The sequence below is a fragment of the Trifolium pratense genome, linkage group LG5 (assembly GCF_020283565.1).
Source record: "Trifolium pratense cultivar HEN17-A07 linkage group LG5, ARS_RC_1.1, whole genome shotgun sequence".
Lineage (NCBI taxonomy): Eukaryota > Viridiplantae > Streptophyta > Magnoliopsida > Fabales > Fabaceae > Trifolium > Trifolium pratense.
This window is the reverse complement of record NC_060063.1, coordinates 32,842,385-32,859,695: the sequence shown is the minus strand read 5'-3', so window position 1 is coordinate 32,859,695 and position 17,311 is coordinate 32,842,385. Positions and strand designations below refer to the sequence as shown.

At 32.8% G+C, this 17,311-nt stretch overlaps 2 protein-coding genes across 5 annotated transcripts; one reads left to right on the top strand and one right to left on the bottom strand.

The window, feature by feature from the left end:
* Positions 1–400: 400 nt before the first annotated feature.
* Positions 401–4,234, bottom strand: LOC123885401 (protein NUCLEAR FUSION DEFECTIVE 4-like). Its single transcript, XM_045934676.1, has 3 exons — positions 3,722–4,234; positions 1,650–2,545; positions 401–1,168 (listed from the first exon to the last, which is right to left on the bottom strand). The coding sequence occupies exons 1-3, from the start codon at positions 4,043–4,045 to the stop codon at positions 679–681; spliced, it is 1,710 nt and encodes a 569-aa protein (XP_045790632.1). The 5' UTR covers positions 4,046–4,234; the 3' UTR covers positions 401–678.
* Positions 4,235–8,151: 3,917 nt separating this feature from the next.
* LOC123883866 (protein MEI2-like 5) lies at positions 8,152–15,920 on the top strand. 4 transcript variants are annotated; one of them, XM_045932807.1, is made up of 13 exons: positions 8,152–8,531; positions 9,662–9,712; positions 9,808–9,951; positions 10,042–10,517; positions 11,007–11,165; positions 11,268–11,384; positions 11,578–11,729; positions 12,076–12,167; positions 12,317–13,268; positions 13,367–13,451; positions 13,567–13,635; positions 13,849–14,028; positions 15,391–15,920. In XM_045932807.1, exons 2-13 carry the CDS (start codon positions 9,682–9,684, stop codon positions 15,517–15,519), a joined length of 2,586 nt encoding a protein of 861 aa, XP_045788763.1. In that variant the 5' UTR covers positions 8,152–8,531; positions 9,662–9,681; the 3' UTR covers positions 15,520–15,920. The 4 variants fall into 4 exon arrangements, with proteins under 4 accessions (XP_045788763.1, XP_045788762.1, XP_045788764.1 ...); XM_045932806.1 differs by having other exon boundaries at positions 12,314–13,268; XM_045932808.1 differs by having other exon boundaries at positions 8,191–8,531; positions 9,645–9,712.
* The last annotated feature ends 1,391 nt before the right edge of the window (positions 15,921–17,311 follow it).

The following is a 17,311-nucleotide window of genomic DNA, read 5'->3' as shown; positions in this document are numbered from 1 at the left end:
AGATTATAGATTTGTAAGGTTATCTCAATGATGTCATTTCTTTTTCGGTTGTAAAATTATTATTTTTATGTCAATTTTTTATAGTAATTGACGTAGAAATTTTTTATATTTCAATTTCAAACTCTTTGTCAACAATGGCAAAAAGTGATAGCAAATAAACTTACAAATATAAAAAAAAAAAAAAAAAAAGAAAAATTGATAGAAGAAGAAGATGGTGGCAAGCGGCAAGTTATGGAGTAAATTAGAGGAGTATATTACTGTTGGTAGGTTTTGAAGTGGGAGGTGCATTAAAAAATTAGGAAAGATAATATTATAGAAATAAATTAGTAAATAATAAATATAGGAAGATATTTTAATTTGCACAAATAGGATCATATGAGGTTTTAAGTGAGTGGAAGAATTTTAATCTAATGCGTCAATTAAATCTGATGGTTATTATTAATAGTTCTCATTTCTCATAATAATTATCAGTTCTCACCGGATACATTCCATATATATATATATATATATATATATATATATATATATATATATTGGGTTAATGATCAGATCTCTGATCATTAACCCAATCTCATCTTCAACCCTAACACACATGCCAAAAAAGGCATTATACATCATGTGATATAATAGACCCAAGTACTGTTTTGTTTTTATTCAATTTTCAACTTTATTACCTTCTTAGCGACTCGGAGTTGTTTGAGGAACTCTGAAAGAGCCTCCAGCATAAAGCATTTGGTAAACAGGCTTAATTCTCAAAGTAAGAATAATGCTCAAGATGATTCCAGCAGCACAAACACCAGAAAGAATGAAAAATGTCAGCTTAAAGCAATTTGCGCCGATGCAGGAAGCACCAGATGCAATGAGGTTAATACCATGCTGCTTTGCTGCCTCATTATCATATATAGAACCTGCAAGCAAAGCTGAGAAAAGGGTTGCTCCAAGTGGATTTCCCAACGACATGACATTGCTTAGTACACCAAAGTTCTTCAAACCAAAAAGCTCCGAAACAGTCGGGATCATTATGGAAACTTGTACGCCATAGCAAACACCGAGAAATGCAACTGCAGGATAAAGGGTTCCGTTGACAGCAAAGGCAAACAGAAGGTATACCAATAGCATGACTGTCTGTGTGCATGTCAACCAGAATGTCCTTGGGATTAATTTTGTCCTGAAAATTGGGAAAAACAGAGAAATCAGTTGGGACAACCAAACACGAAAAAATTGACATTATGCTGCACACAATCAAATCCAGGACCGGCTAAACAGTTATGTGGCTTTGTAACCTATTCTAGTCATTGTGAGTGTACAAGTTGAATTATAGTTCAAAAAGATTGCTATTATAAAATTCAACTAGGGCATTTAAAATAGCTTATTTGCATTTATTGATGACCTAACCATTTGAAATGTTCAAAGGAGCTTATGCAAATTACCAATGATATCCGTAAGTTATTTTCAACTGATTTTCATAAGCTAAATTAGAGAAACAACTTATATATAACTTACGTGGAATTTACCCTCATTCCCACTTCGATTGTAATAACAACTAATATATGATATCTTGCCGAGAATACTGCAGGACCTTCAGATCGTAACTGATAGCAGCGTAAGAATAAACTTAAATTCACTAATCATAAATAGATGCCACTAACCTGACAAAATGCTCCGAAACAACTCCTCCACCAAGCCGACCAACGAAATTGCAAAAACTGAATATTGACAGTAAGGTTGTAGTATCTTCTTCACCCTGAGCAATACCTATTTGGGCTAGATTATTGAGAACAGTAACTCCAGTGCCAACACCAACAAAATAAACAATAAACAGTAGCCAGAAATCAGCCTTAACTATAGCCTCAGTAAACTTAAAATCTTCCCCACGTTTAGGTTTTCTCTTCTTCTGCTTTATCGCTCCCTCACCTAATGCAAGAAGCATAGCTACCTCAGATGAATCATCCTGATCGTTCGAGCTTCCAAGTGCTCCTGCCGACGAAGATCCTAGCAGTGGCTCTATTTTGTCATTGTTGCCTTGACTGAGAGAGTCGGAAGATCCAACTCGTTCCGCAGAATTTGAAGTTGACTTACCATACAATGTCATCTTTATAGGAACAGCAATTGGAGCCATGAGAAGAACAATCATCACAGCAATCAAAATATAGGAAACTGTACCACTAAATGGAAGAAGATTGCCGAATATTGTAGTTGCGAGAAGATATATACCCAAGACCACACTAGAACACTGGATAAATATAAAATGAGAATTAGATGTCGAGTCTTCATCCAATGCTGGGGTACAAGGCCTAACAAGAAACATCATGCTGAAGCAAACAACTGGAATACCAATGGCAAGCAACAAGAGGAACTTAGAAGAAGAATTATGAAGAAGTAAGCTGTAAATTTCGGTGAAAACTGCAGCACTAAGCCCTCCATAACCTTTCAGGATTCCCGCAACTTTGCCTCTACTTACAGGGAAATTCCGCATGTTTGTTACGAGAACCGCAGTAGTTAACCATGCACTACTGTTGGAAGCAATGACAAGGGCAAACCAAAGCTGCAACATGACACAAGAGCAAATGGAAGTTAGGACTTTTCAGTCAAATTATATCAGATGCAAAATTCAACATTGAACTCTGTAATGCCATAACGGAAATGTTAAAATTACAGGACAATACTTTTTTCGGATATAGCATCTTCAGACAAAAGATGATTTAAAAGACTAATTAATGACAAAAACTTTGCATGAGGTCATAGTTTCAAATCACATTATTACCATTGTATGAAAATAACAATGGATTTGGGTAAGCACTAGTCAATTCAACACACATTCCCGTTTCCAAAAGAAACACACATTCACACTATCAATGCAACACGCGTTCATGCTGTCAATGAATCTGAACCTTCAAATTCATCCACCGATCCACACCATCTCTTTTAGGTTTCCACATGGATGAGTTCAAGGGTCCAACTTAATAGATTGTGTGAATGTGTGCTCGGTCTTAACAACCAGCAATCCAAATCCAGAAAGAAAGGAAAAAAAAACATATTTGTGTCACTAAAATTTTGTTTCGTTATGGAGAATCAGAATAAATCAAAATGTAATTAGATGTGAAGAGAAAAGAAAGAAAAACAGAATCACATAACAAATTAAACATGACTATGCTTAACAAACTATTATTATTAGGGTCATGCTAAACAGTGCCCGGGGACATTTGTTAAACATATCAAAAATAGAAATAAAAGAAAAAATTAATGTTTGTAAAGTAACTTTTTACACTTTTAAGATGTTGAATGTACAAGTTCCAAGACAAAATAGTTTAACGAGTGCCCCAGTGTTTAGCATTTTCCTTATTATTATCACAAGAAAAATATGGATGAATTTTTTTTTTAGATAAATATAAAATATGGATAAAGGAATTAAAAACATTCCCTGATTTACACAACATTAATTCTATGATTCTCCAATTCCTATAAACTCGTGATGATTTTCTATGTCAGATCAAGTACATAGTTGAAGTAACCAAGTTTAATTCAACTTATTCAGCAAAATAATCATAATATTTTTTAAAAAATTGCATGGTAAACCAATCAAGTAATTCATTTACTTTTAAGTTTAATAGACCAAACCAAAAAGACACATCTAAGTCAAATTGATCGAACATACGAGTTCGATATACGACTAAAACAATTAGATCTATGACGGTGAGAAAGAAGTTAAAACATAACATACCAACAAGTAAGGAAGATTAGTGAGTGTTTGTGAAACAACGAGCCAAAGAACACCATAACCAATAAAAGAAGCAAAAGCACCGACAGAAAGTATGAGCCAAGGTGGGAAAGTATTACAAGCAATACCAGGTAACAAACCAACGTTTTCACCAATATCATTAGCAACACCAAGGAGTGTAACCTGTCTTTGGTTGAAACCTAAGACAGATTTCAAAGAGTGTGAGTATAGAGGAAAAGTAAAGGTGTTTCCTGAAGCTATTTGAACCCAAACGGCTGCTCCTAAACCTACCCATGGTGGCCTGCTCCCTCCTTTTAGAGTTAACATTTTTTATGTATTGGAGTTGTTTGTAGTGTTTTTTATATAGTGAAATTCAGCGAGATGAGAATCATGTGATGGAGTGTGGTTTTTTTTTTTTTTTTTGTGTGTGTTGTTTTAGAAGAGAAAGAAAGGAAATGAAAAGTGAAATAGGTAGAGTGCTTAAAAACTAATAATTTGAGGATACTAATTGGATCTTTTGTATATTTGCCGGACCAAATCGATGTGCTGGACTTGGAAGTTTCTGGTTCCAAACATTTAAAGGAAATAACCCAAAAAACGTGACAAAAGTCGGGTTTTTCGTTTTATGTTTTTTAGTAAGAAAATAGATACTCCCTCCCTCCGTCACTTTATAACCTTTCTCGTTCGTTTTCATAAGCATTTCGTTTCCTTCACGTCAAACACCTAAAAATGATTGTGTTCGCTGTCTAGTTAGCGAGGGTATATGGGTGCATGAGAACGTTCACTGTTCAGTTAGCGAGTGTGTATGGGTGCATGAGAGCGTTCGCTGTCTAGTTAGCGAACAACTCTAGGACCGAACATTGTTTTGTTTTTTCAAATTTTAGGAATTGTGATGAATGACTCAAATGCAAGGAAAGAAGATATTAAGTTAGGGAAGCAACCTAAGGTTGAAGAACAAAGTGATGTTGATGCAACGCTGACCAACGAATCACATAACGTTGTGGCTTCTAATATTGATTTCCGCATCCAATTCACAACTAATAGGAAGTTTGATGAACGCGGACAAATGCTTACATAAGTTAGTGATCTGGCTTACAATTTAGGTTTTGTTTATGTGATTGCAAAGTTTGACAATGAAGCGAATGGTAGAAAATGATATGTTCACATTGGATGTCAAAAAGACAGCGAATATAGGGAGTACGTCCACAAGAAAAGGGAAGAAAAGATAACGTTGAAATGTGGTTGTCCGTTTAAACTGAAGAGTTATCTGTTGAGCAGCGAACATTGGAGTTTAAACGTTGTCAATGGTGAACACAATCACGAGATGACTCAGCATTTTCAAGGTCATAAAATTGTCGAGCGGCTTTGACCGGGTGAGAAGGAACTGGTGTGAACTACCAAATAATATGGCGCTTTCGAGGAATATCATGTCGACAATGAAGAAGAGGTGAGCACCGATGGCTACAACCATGAAACATATTTACAATACACGTTATAGAATGAAAAAGGCTATTTGGGGTCCAAGAACGGAGCTGCAACATCTGATAAAGTGTTTGGTTGAAGACAAGTACTTGTATACCCACAAAGTTTTCCCTGACACTGAAATGTTGAGCGAAATTTTATGGGCTCATATTGTCTCGGTTAAGCAACCGCAACAATAACATGATTGACATGGAAAGACAGATTTAAAAGAATGTTGTGATCATGTTATTTAAGCCAACCAAAATACAAGCGATAGTAGGAGATTTCCCGGTAATTATTGTGTTGGCTGTATGGTTGCTATATTGTCTGCTGCTATTAGTTGCTTGTTGATGCACTCGAAGGGGTGGCACAAGCCCATGTGCAAGATGGGCCATGACACGGAGCCTCTTAAAAATAAGGGCCTCAAAAAAATTATAAGGTAGTAGTATTAGTAAGTTAGGGGTGTAAAAAATTAAATATACTGCAACACTGTAAGATACAACCCAACTTTTCTAAAGAAAAGAAAAAAAGAATAGTAACAAAACAGAGGCCTAGACCCGGTATTTCTATTAGTTGTGTTGTTTGTTTTCAATTTTTTTTTTTTACAATAGTTTTCAATTTTATTGAAAAAAACTCTTTATTACTAATTTCAACATGACAATGTTTCTTGTCCTATTTGGTTTATTGCAATTGGTTTGATATTGATAATTTATATGTTTACAAGAATAAAAATAATTATTTTTATTTTTTTTATATTATATGCGGTTTAAATCGATGATTATTTTTATAAAAAATTTATGTTTTTTATTAAGGGGCCACTTTTATATTTTGCGTCTCCAAAAACTCGGAGACGCCCTTGTGTACAATGAAACTTTCAATACACAAAAGAAACCAATGAAACTTTCAATACACAAAAGAAAATAGAGAACCTAGCTGCCGAGCGATTTGTTGATGTACAGTAAGTAGTGTTAAGTTGTTTTTTTTATTTTGTTTTGTTTTGGAGACACATAGTGTTAAGTTGATAAGGAAGGAAGGTTTTAAGAGACCTTAGGGGAGGTTAGTGTCTATGATGATCGGTTAACGGTGTTAAGTTGATAAAGAGATTTTTATCTATTCAAAAGATCTCAGAGGAGGTTAATGTCTAATATAAAAATAGAGGGGTGTTTGTATCATTCAAAAAGATCTCAGAAAAGATTAGTGTATTTTTCCATTTTTTAAATTGATAAAAAGAAGAATTTCTACCAAGTACTTTTCTGACCAACCATACCGTATAATTATAATTGTTTCAAATAATAATAATAATAATAATAATAATAATAATAATAATAATAATAATAATATGGGTAAATGATCATTTACCTCCTGGAAAATAAGCGAATTTTCGTTTACCTCCTGTGTAGATTTTTTTTCTGTTTACCCCCCTGCAAAACATAGATTCTCTCATTTTGCCCCCTGTGTGTACAGCAGGACATGTGTCTATGCACATATGCTGACGTGACTTGTACACGTGGAAAAAAATCATTTATATTTTTTTAAAAATTTCCACATCAGATAATATATTATTTTTTTAAAAAAATTCCTAAAATAAAAAAACGAATTTTTTTATTTTGCACCAAAAATAAAGATTTACTCCAAGACTTACACCCAAATAAATTTTATTTTTAAAATAAAAATTTTAAAGATTTATTTACAAATCTTTTTTCATTAAAGAAAAATAGAATCTTTATTTTTTAAAAACAAAACCATTTTATGTTAATATTTTTGAATTAAAAAAAAAGTACCGTAAAAAAAATAGAAAAGAAGTTTCAGTTTTCATCTTATACCAAAACTATTTGCCCTAGAACTAGAGATAACGAAGTAGAAGAGGACTCCGGCGATCACAATGGTGGAAGCAAACGATTTTCGGCGAAGCCTGAACCATGAAGAAGTAAAGTAAAGTTTTTTCTGAACAAGAAGTAAAGTAAAGTTTTGTTTTAAAAAATAAAGATTCTATTTTTTTTAATTAAAAAAATTTGAAAATAAATATTTAAAATTTTTAATTTTAAAATAAATTTTATTTGAGAGTAAATCTTGGAGTAAATCTTTATTTTTGGTGCAAAATAAAAAAAATCGTTTTTTTTTTATTTTAGGATTTTTTTTTTAAAATTTATGCAGAAAAAAATAAATTTTTGTTTTTAAAAAATAAAGATTCTATTTTTTTTTAATTAAAAAAGATTTGAAAATAAATCTTTAAAATTTTTAATTCAAAAATAAATTTTATTTGGGAGTAAATCTTTATTTTTGTTACAAAATAAAAAAAATACGTTTTTTTTTTATTTTAGGATTTTTTTATTTTTTTTTAAAAATAATATATTATCCGCATAATATATTATCTGTCACATGTCCTGCTGTACACCCAGGGGCAAAATGAGGGAATCAATGTTTTGCAAGGGGGTAAACAGAAAAAAAATCTGCACAGAGGGTAAACGAAAATTTGCTTATTTTGCAGGGGGTAAATGATCATTTATCCTAATAATATTGTGTCAAAATATTACTATTGTGTTTAAATATAGAGTTTAATTGTTGTGCACCGACGGTGTAAATTTTTTTTACACATACATTCAATGATGCGTTGCCACATCATTTAATTAATGTGATACATCATGTGTTTTTAATTACCATACATGATGTGTCCGTATATTATTGGACGCATGTGTAAAATACCTTTACACTGACGGTGCATATAAATTAAATTCTTAAATATAAGGACCAAACTTATGTACAGTTCCATATACACAGTTCTTACTGTGCTAGATACATGGAAGAAGTTATTTTTATTTAAAAACAATTTTTTTTTCTTTTTTTAATTAAAAAAATATAAATATTTTTGTGAGAGGAACATGAAAAAATACATATAAAGAAATGCACGTAAGTTTTGTCCTAAATATAAATATAAAAAAAAAAAATATAAAAAAAAAAATAGAATAATAAAAATCCTTGTTTTATTTGTGTTTTTCTCTCTCTCTCTCTCTATCTTTCATTCAATCATTCTCCGCTCCTTTTTAACTCTCTTCTCTTCTGGGGAGTCACACAACCAATCATCGCCACGCTCTTGCTTTGCTTCCCTCTTCTCTCAAAAAGATTCCCCATTTTCCTCTCTCTCTCTCTCTCTCTCCAACAAACCAAACACTGTTTCACACACATTCAAACACTGTTCTTTCTGTCTTCTAACCCTTCTTTTCTTCACTCTTTTCATCATTATAACACCTTTTCTCTTTATTTAGGTCCCAAAGGACCAAGTTTTTCTCTTCACGGAACCCCTTTTTATTTTGCTTATTATTAGGGTTTCTGACTCCGTTTACCCCCTTTTCAGGTATTTATAGTTTTCCTTTCCTTTTTTTTAAAAAAATTTCACTGCAAATTTTGACTCTTATCAGCACTTTTATTCTGGGTTTTGATATAATTGATCATCTCAGTTTTTATCGACTTGAATTTGGTTTAGCTTTGAGTGCAGCGGTTATGCTGATTGATGAGTGTTTCAGTTTATGTTTTAGGGTTGAAGCATTTGTTTTGATCATGAGAAAATATGGGTTTTTTTATTTTAATTTTTTTATTTTTTATTTATTTTTTATCTTTAGTTATGATGATCACTTGCTTTATTCAATGGTAACCGTTGGATTTTATGTATGAGTTATGTTGTTATCACAGTTTGAAAATACCTGTTTAACTATATGGGGGGTATTTCTTCCGTTGAAGTCACTTTCATGGTTTAAATTGAATCAATATCTTGTTTGGATGCTGAGAAAATTTAGAAAAGCTTGTGTCTTTTTTCTTTCTGTTGCTGCTGGATCATATATATGGAAACATGGAACTTACTTTAATTATGATATATGTCTAAGTTTCTTTTTGTTTGATAAACGTATATATGTGATCACTGAATTGAATCTGTTAAAGAAAGTGTAATCCTTTTTGAAGAACTCAGCTTTTTCCTGAGGGTTTCACTTGCATATAATTGAGGTTGGTTTTGACATTGTTTGCTTCCTCTGCATCTAATTAGTCTTAATTGTTTTGTCTGATGCTTTCTGCTTTCATGTTTTGTCCTAGTTGAATCATATTGTTAGGATAACCAAAACGATTTAATGGAATCATTCTTAACCATTGCCACCAATTTATTCACAAACCCAAGACCGTAATAACATTGCTCATACATATCTGAATTTCGTTTTATATCTGTATAACATTTCACCGCAAAAGCTCAAATGCCTATGTGTAGTAACTTCTGATGAATTTGGTCGTGAAGCTGAGAATGTTGCTATGTTGGATATGCTAGCACGTGTTCAGATGATAGGCTTGTTTATTAAAACTATAAATATTTGCACTGGTTTCCTTCTTTGTTCACTTATATAAAATATTGAAGAAATTTGAAAGAAATGAAATTCTGGTCTACCGCCACATTATTCTTATAGTTGTAGAACTTTAATTGCAGTTTTGCATGTTTTTCAGTGAGGCAGAAAGGTGATGCAATGAAGAAGTCTTTTGATCCTTCATTTTTTGGTAAATATCCAATTTTTCTTGTTTTGTCTTGGTTATCAACTTAATATAATGACTTATCATGTCTAGTCATATATAATATTTTTGTTACAACACAGGTCCTTCCAAGATTCCACCAATAAGTATATCTGGAACGTCAGGTCATGGTGCATTGGAAGTTTTATCTGGATCTGATTCATTTCATACTTCATCCGATGCTAGTCTCTTTTCCAGCTCATTACCTGTTCTTCCACACGAAAAATGTATGCGATAATGATTTCTTATCAGCTCTATTATTTGTTTACTCCATATTTTATAAAATCTCATGAACTGGTTTTGTAACCTGATTGCAGTGAACTTAAATGAAACTGAAAATGGTTTTCAATCCGTTGATGATATCTCAACTAGCTTTAAAAAGCTTCATCAAGAAGAAGAGCTCAATGATTCCCTTGAAGATAGTAATAATCATGCAATCGGAACCATGCTTCCTGATGACGACGATGAGCTTTTGGCTGGCATAATGGATGATTTTGACCTAAGCGGTTTACCTGGTTCCCTTGAGGACTTGGAAGAGTATGATATTTTTGGTAGTGGTGGTGGTTTGGAACTAGAAACTGATGCACAAGAAAATCTCAGTGTGGGAATATCTAAGTTAAGCTTCTCTGATAGCTCTGTTAGCAATGGTTTGCCCCCTTATTCTCTACCCAATGGCTTGGGAGGCGGATCCGTTGCTGGCGAACATCCATATGGAGAGCATCCTTCTCGGACATTGTTTGTTCGAAATATTAACAGTAATGTGGAGGATACAGAGCTGCGTATTCTTTTTGAGGTGAGTTTTTAAGTTGGAGTGAGCTCAATCCATAAGCTACTACAAACTTTTTATTTTATATTGTATTCTATGAATCCTTCACGATCTAGTATCAACTATGGTGGCCATAATTTCTCGTTGCCTCTGATTGAAAAGTACTCCCTCCGTACCACAATATATGTCACTTTGACACTTTTACGCATATTAAGAAATGTAATTATTGTTGCATGGAAAAGAGAAATTTTGAGTTAGTTTACAAAATTATCCTTCATTAATTGTATGAGAACGATAAATTGAAAAATTGAAAGAAGAGAGAGTAATAAATAAGGGTATAATAGGAAAAATAGCATTCAATGCTTCATTGGTATTGTAAAACGACATATAATTTGGTACAATTTTTTTCTTCAAAGTGACATATATTGTGGTACAGAGTGAGTATATCTTCCTTGAGAAGAAACTCATGTTAAAATAATGAATTATTAATTGTGTTTTACTATTTTTTATTTTCAGCAATATGGTGATATTAGAACCCTATATACTGCCTGTAAACACAGGGGGTTTGTAATGATATCGTATTATGACATCCGTGCTGCTCGAACAGCCATGCGTGCATTACAAAACAAACCTTTGCGGCGAAGGAAACTTGATATTCACTTTTCAATACCAAAGGTTTTTTTACCGAAAAAGAATTATTGTCATTTATTCTTTTAGTAGTTGAATGCCCTGACAACATTCATATTATGTTGGCTTTTCTTTTCTTTGACTTGTCAGGATAATCCATCAGACAAGGATATCAATCAAGGAACCTTGGTAGTTTTCAATTTGGATCCATCTGTTTCAAATGAAGACCTCCGCCAAATATTTGGGGCTTATGGAGAGGTCAAAGAGGTGATAGTTTTATCCTGTTTTTAATGTTTCCCCTATTTTCACGTTGCGAAATCCTTTTATCCTCTGCTTGACATGGTGTGACCAAGAAAAGGATAAGAGGATTTTGCATCATTCTCTCGGGGCAACACACATTTATATATGTGCTCTATTGTGTAAACTTTAAATTAAGATGAATAGATGGATATCTCTGCAGATAAGGGAAACTCCTCACAAGAGGCATCATAAGTTTATTGAATATTATGATGTCAGAGCTGCAGAAGCAGCACTTAAATCATTAAATAGGTGTGACATTGCTGGTAAACGCATAAAGCTTGAACCAAGTCGACCTGGAGGAGCTCGTCGCAAGTGCGTACGCCAATAATCTACCTTTATATTTTTACTTTTACAATAATAATAATCTGTCTTTTATGCTGGCTGATTTTTGTGCATCTTTGACCTTTCCACTGTGGAAAAGGTAGCATAAATGATGGGTTTATTATTTACAGTGCCCATTATATTCCTGTAATGAGTTTTTCTAAATGTGTCAATAAAATTAATGTGTTATGTGAGAGTAGAGACACTTGGTCAAATTAAAGGGTTGGGAGATTATGATCGCTAGATAGTGTTAACTTCTATATATCTTTCACCTTTGTTTTCTGGCATCCAAAACTGATGCACAAACATGTAATTGATGATATGTTACACTTTTTAGTTTGATGCTCCAACTGAATCAAGAGCTTGACCAAGACGAGTCTCGAAGTTTTCGATATCAAGTGGGTTCACCTCTGGCCAACTCTCCGCCAGGTTGGTTCTTTGAGATGCTAAATGTTCCTTGTGCCATTCGCATCATTAAGTAGCATAGACTTTAGTTACCGAGTTCATACATCACATTCTCCTTCCATTTGTTTTCTTTTTATGGAATTGGAATTAATTTAATAAAAGTTTCATAGCAGGTAATTGGTTACAGTTCAGCAGCCCTGTCGACCAGAGTTCATTGCCAACTGTCAATCATTCTCCTGGTTCCAGCATCATGAGCCCAACAACCCGCTCTAATTTACCTGGATTAGCTTCAATTTTGCAACCACAGGTATCTAACGCAGCAAAGACCACAACTCTTGGCAAGGATATAGGAAGGAGTAGTCATGGAAACCACATATTTTCCAATACGAGTTCATCCTCTGGATCTACTTTCAACTCACATTCACTTCCAGAGCCAAAATTTAGTCAATATCGTGGAACTTTGTCCTCGTTTGGTGCATCAACATCAAATGGGTCTTCGGTAGAAACCTTGACTGCTCCACAGTTTCTATGGGGAAGTCCAAACTTATCCTCAGCGCAAACCAAACCTTCGGCTTGGCAAAGACCATCCGTGGGGCATCAACTTAGTACATTGAATGGAACGAGTCATGCTTTCCCATACTCAAGTCAGAGCAATTCCTTTGTCAGTTCGTCCCAGCAACATCATCATCACATTGGTTCTGCTCCATCAGGTTTGCCTTTTGAGAGGCACTTCGGTTTTTTCCCCAAGTCATCTGAAACTTCATTGATGAATAATGTTGGCTATAGTGGCATGAGTCTAGGGCACAATGATGGAAATTACTTGCTTAATGCTGCAATTTCTGGTAATGCCGACGTTTCTATTCCAAGAAATATGGCTAATAATGGTTCCTCAAACTTCAGAATGAGATCTTCTCCTATACTTAGCCCGGTGTTTTTGGGTAATGGTCCTTATCCAAGAGTTTTACCTACTGCTATGGAGAGTTTATCTGACCGTGTTAGGAGTAGATGGATTGATAACAATGGTAGCCAAGTTGACAGCAAGAAGCTATTTCAGCTCGACTTGGATAAGATCAAAAGTGGTGAAGATACGAGGACTACATTGATGATAAAGAATATCCCAAATAAGTATGAACTATTAACTCATAGCAATGCTTGTTTATTATTAAATTTGTTTTTTTTCACTAGATACCCAGATGATAAATTAATTGTTCATTTACTTGCAGATACACCTCAAAAATGTTGTTGGCTGCCATTGATGAATATCACAAGGGCACCTATGATTTTCTCTATCTGCCAATTGACTTTAAGGTATTTGTTGTGCTAGTTGAATTTAATGAGCTATTTATGTTTCTTGTTGAGTTGTTGTTTGATCCCCAAGTTCTTATAATTTGTGAAGCTGATATCATTTCCCCCTCAATTGCAGAATAAATGCAATGTCGGTTATGCATTTATCAACATGCTGTCACCCTCGCATATTATTCCATTCTTCGAGGTTTGGCTCAGTAATGTTTTTTTGCATATTTTTTTATCATTCTGCTGCTGAATGAAAATGGCCTTGTTTGGGGGGTTATGTTTTCTGCTCTTGTTATCTTATTAAAATTAGTTTAGCAGTTGATAATATTCTGGCATTTATTAAGGAAATGGTAGCTTGTAAAAGGCTAATTTTTCTCAAGTGTCAAACTCACTGATATGTCCGGTTTTGCAGACATTCAACGGGAAGAAGTGGGAGAAATTTAATAGTGAAAAAGTTGCTTCTTTGGCTTATGCTCGAATCCAAGGGAAGAATGCCCTTGTGAACCATTTCCAAAATTCAAGTTTGATGAATGAAGATAAGCGCTGCCGACCTATCGTCTTCCACTCAGATGGTTCTGAAGCTGGTGATCAGGTAACATTGTATATTACAAGTGATCGGAAAACATTGTCAGTTCTTTGGTAATTGATACAGTATTTGGAACTGTTACTTTGGTAGTACTTTATTTTTTCCATTGGATGTGTTGCCAGCTCAATCGTTTTCTTTCTTGCTTTTTCTATATAGCACCAACACCGAGATTAAGCGTGTGTTTGGTTTAGCGGTGGCTAGAATTGAGTTTGGTAGAATTGATTTTGATAGAATTGATTTTGGTTAAAAGTGAGTTGAGTAGAATTGATTTATGTTTGGATCAAAATTTGATGTTGTTTTGATGATTTGAATCAAAATTACTTTTGAATGTGTAAATTACCAAAAGGATCTTTAACATATATAAAATCATACTTCCTTCAAAAAATATATAAAATCGTACTATTAAGTAATAATGTAATAGTATTATATAAAAATCACAATATTCCATTCCATATGTTAAAAGGTGAAAATTTTGAAGGGCAACTTCAGCCCAATATTAAAAAACAAAAACCCAACAGTAAAAAAACAAAAAAACTCAACCCAAAAATAATAGAAGAATTGTCTAGAACCGGCCTTTTAATTTTAATTAATAAAAATAAAAACAGAAGACTCTTTGTCAAAAAATAAACAAAAACAAAAGACTCTTTTAATAAAAGTCATCTCCATCGGAAGCCTCTAGACCTTCACCAACTATTCTGTCTTCCTCTTGTTCTGTTTTTGCGCTGGCTGCAACAACATTAAAGCTTTCACCAACTATTCTTTCTTCCCCTTGTTTGCCAAAACTTTTAATATTTCATTTGTGTTCTTGTTGAATCTTATGTGAAAATTGGGCGTTTTCCTCCCTCTTTCTCTTCCATTTTTGTTCTTCTGAAAAATCTGCAAAAATAGGAGAAAGGCGTTGCTGATAAAAAAATTGGAAGTTTGAATGATGTGCAGTGAAGAAGAAGATATGGGTAAGAGTAAGTAGGTAAATATAGATGTCACCGAAAATTAAAAGTATGAACGTGATTTTGTTTTGACATGGAAGCTCCAATTTGTGGCTTCGACGGGACTTGCGTTTGGAAGAAGAATCACGTTTCAGAGATTTAATTTCATAGCTATCCAAACATAAAAAAAATTCTTCAAATCGTGTTTGAACCTCAAAATGTGCGTTTAGCGGTTTCAAACTTGGAACCAAACAGGTACTAAAGCTGTGTCTGGTATCTGATACGTCACTAACACATATAATTTAACATTCAATCACTTTTATTTGTTCAAATTATTACCAATGTGTGTGTTACTGTCATTGTTGTGTTTGGTGTCTGTATATGTGAACGTTTTTCACAATGAGAATATACCAACTGTTTATTCATACATACTTTGTTTTAGGCCATACATGAGCATATCCCCTCCAACTACAACAATATTCAGGCAGTTAAGTCAAGTGAGTTACAATTAAGAGATTCGCTCGGATTTCCTACAAAGGACGGTTTTCATGTGAATTTGGATGCAAATTAACATTATATGAAAAGATGTAGAGTTGCTAACAGAAGGATGTAGATTTTGTATCATAAAGTATTTTGCTAGCATGCAAGCTTCGCTTCATAAGCTTGGAGGCATTTTGGTGAATTTTCTGCACAGGTAGCCAAAGCTGGTCTGTTAATTAATTAATGTACACAAGGTGGTGGGAGCAAAAGCTGAAAGGGTAAAGCAAATAGATCTTCAGTTTTGCTCAGTTTGGCCTTTTTTTTGGCGGTATGTAATTTGAATGTTAAGATATGTGGTTTAGAGTTTAGTAAGGTTTGGAATCAAAGAGTTTAGTAAGGTTTGAAATTGTGGGTTGGTAAGATTACTTGGGAGTTGGAGGGTACAAAACAAACTGTAGAGAGAGAGAGAAATAAAAATGTCTTTTTTATATATATTACTTTTGCACTGATATATATATATATATATATATATATATATATATATATATATATATATATATATATATATATATATATATATATATATATATATATATATGATGTATGTGTTTAGTTGATATCATTTTGAACTTCCATTAGTCAAATATTGTTTTGGCATAATGGTGAGAGGTTTAGGTATTATGCATGAAGTCCTGGTTTCGATCCTCTGCTCCATTGTTGTAAATAAAAAAAACATATTTAACCCAAATATATCTAAGATAAAAATATATAAGGGTAAAATTGGAAAAAAATGATAAGTTATAAGCTCGTAAGTTACTTGAAATAGCGTCTGAAAAATAAACTATAAGCTTGTGGTGATATGACAGTTGCCAAACAGAAGGAATTCAAATTTTGAGTTCATATTTTTTGGAGGAACTTTTCATGATGTTCTAAACATAGCTGCGAAAAAATTATTTACAAATACATGTTGATTTAACAGTGAGGACTAAAAATGAATGCATGATAATTTTTTGGGACTAAAAATTAAAGGATTAAAATTAAAAGGTCATCATTTTGCAGGGATAAAAAATAGATGGATCTGACTTTCAACTTTCAATTTGAAAATAAATTTTTTTGTTATTAATTTTTATAAAAAAATTCTATCAAACTCATGAGAAAAGTGTACAATGTAAAAACCTTATTATGACTTATTGTACACTTTCATGATCTAAGGGTGAAAAGTGGTTTCCCATGGTGGGAGACTTATATGGCTTGTCCATGCTAGCCTCCGCCATAGAAAGAATATGTAATTCAAGGAGAAATGATTATTTTAGTTTTCTTGTTTTTTATTTTAGTGTGGCTTGGAGAGGATCTAGTCTAATAATTTAAGCAAGGTGCATAAGAACAAAAATAAAATAAGAATATTCATAAAAATAAAAATAGGAATAGAAAGCTTTATATCACAGGATAAATATAATGTTACGGAATAATTATTGACTATTGATAGATAAAAGATTACATAACAAATAGTTTTTATTTAAACAACGAAACAATTAATCATTATTGATAAATATATAAAAAAAATATGGAACAAATATTTATTATTATTTTTTAATAAAATATTATTTTTTGAATAAAATAAATATTTATTATTGCTACATTTGTTTTAACGTAGTCAATACTCCCTCCGTCCCGATAAGTATATAATATCTACTTTGGCTAAATGTACTACTGATTTATCTTGTTTTGACCGTATTTTTTTAATAACATATAGATGTAAATATTAACATATGAAATATTATTTGATTTGTTTGGATAATTATTTTTAAAATATCAAATTTTAATAATTTTTACAAATAAACAATTTAAGATATTAGTGATCAAAATTGTGCATTGAAGTATGT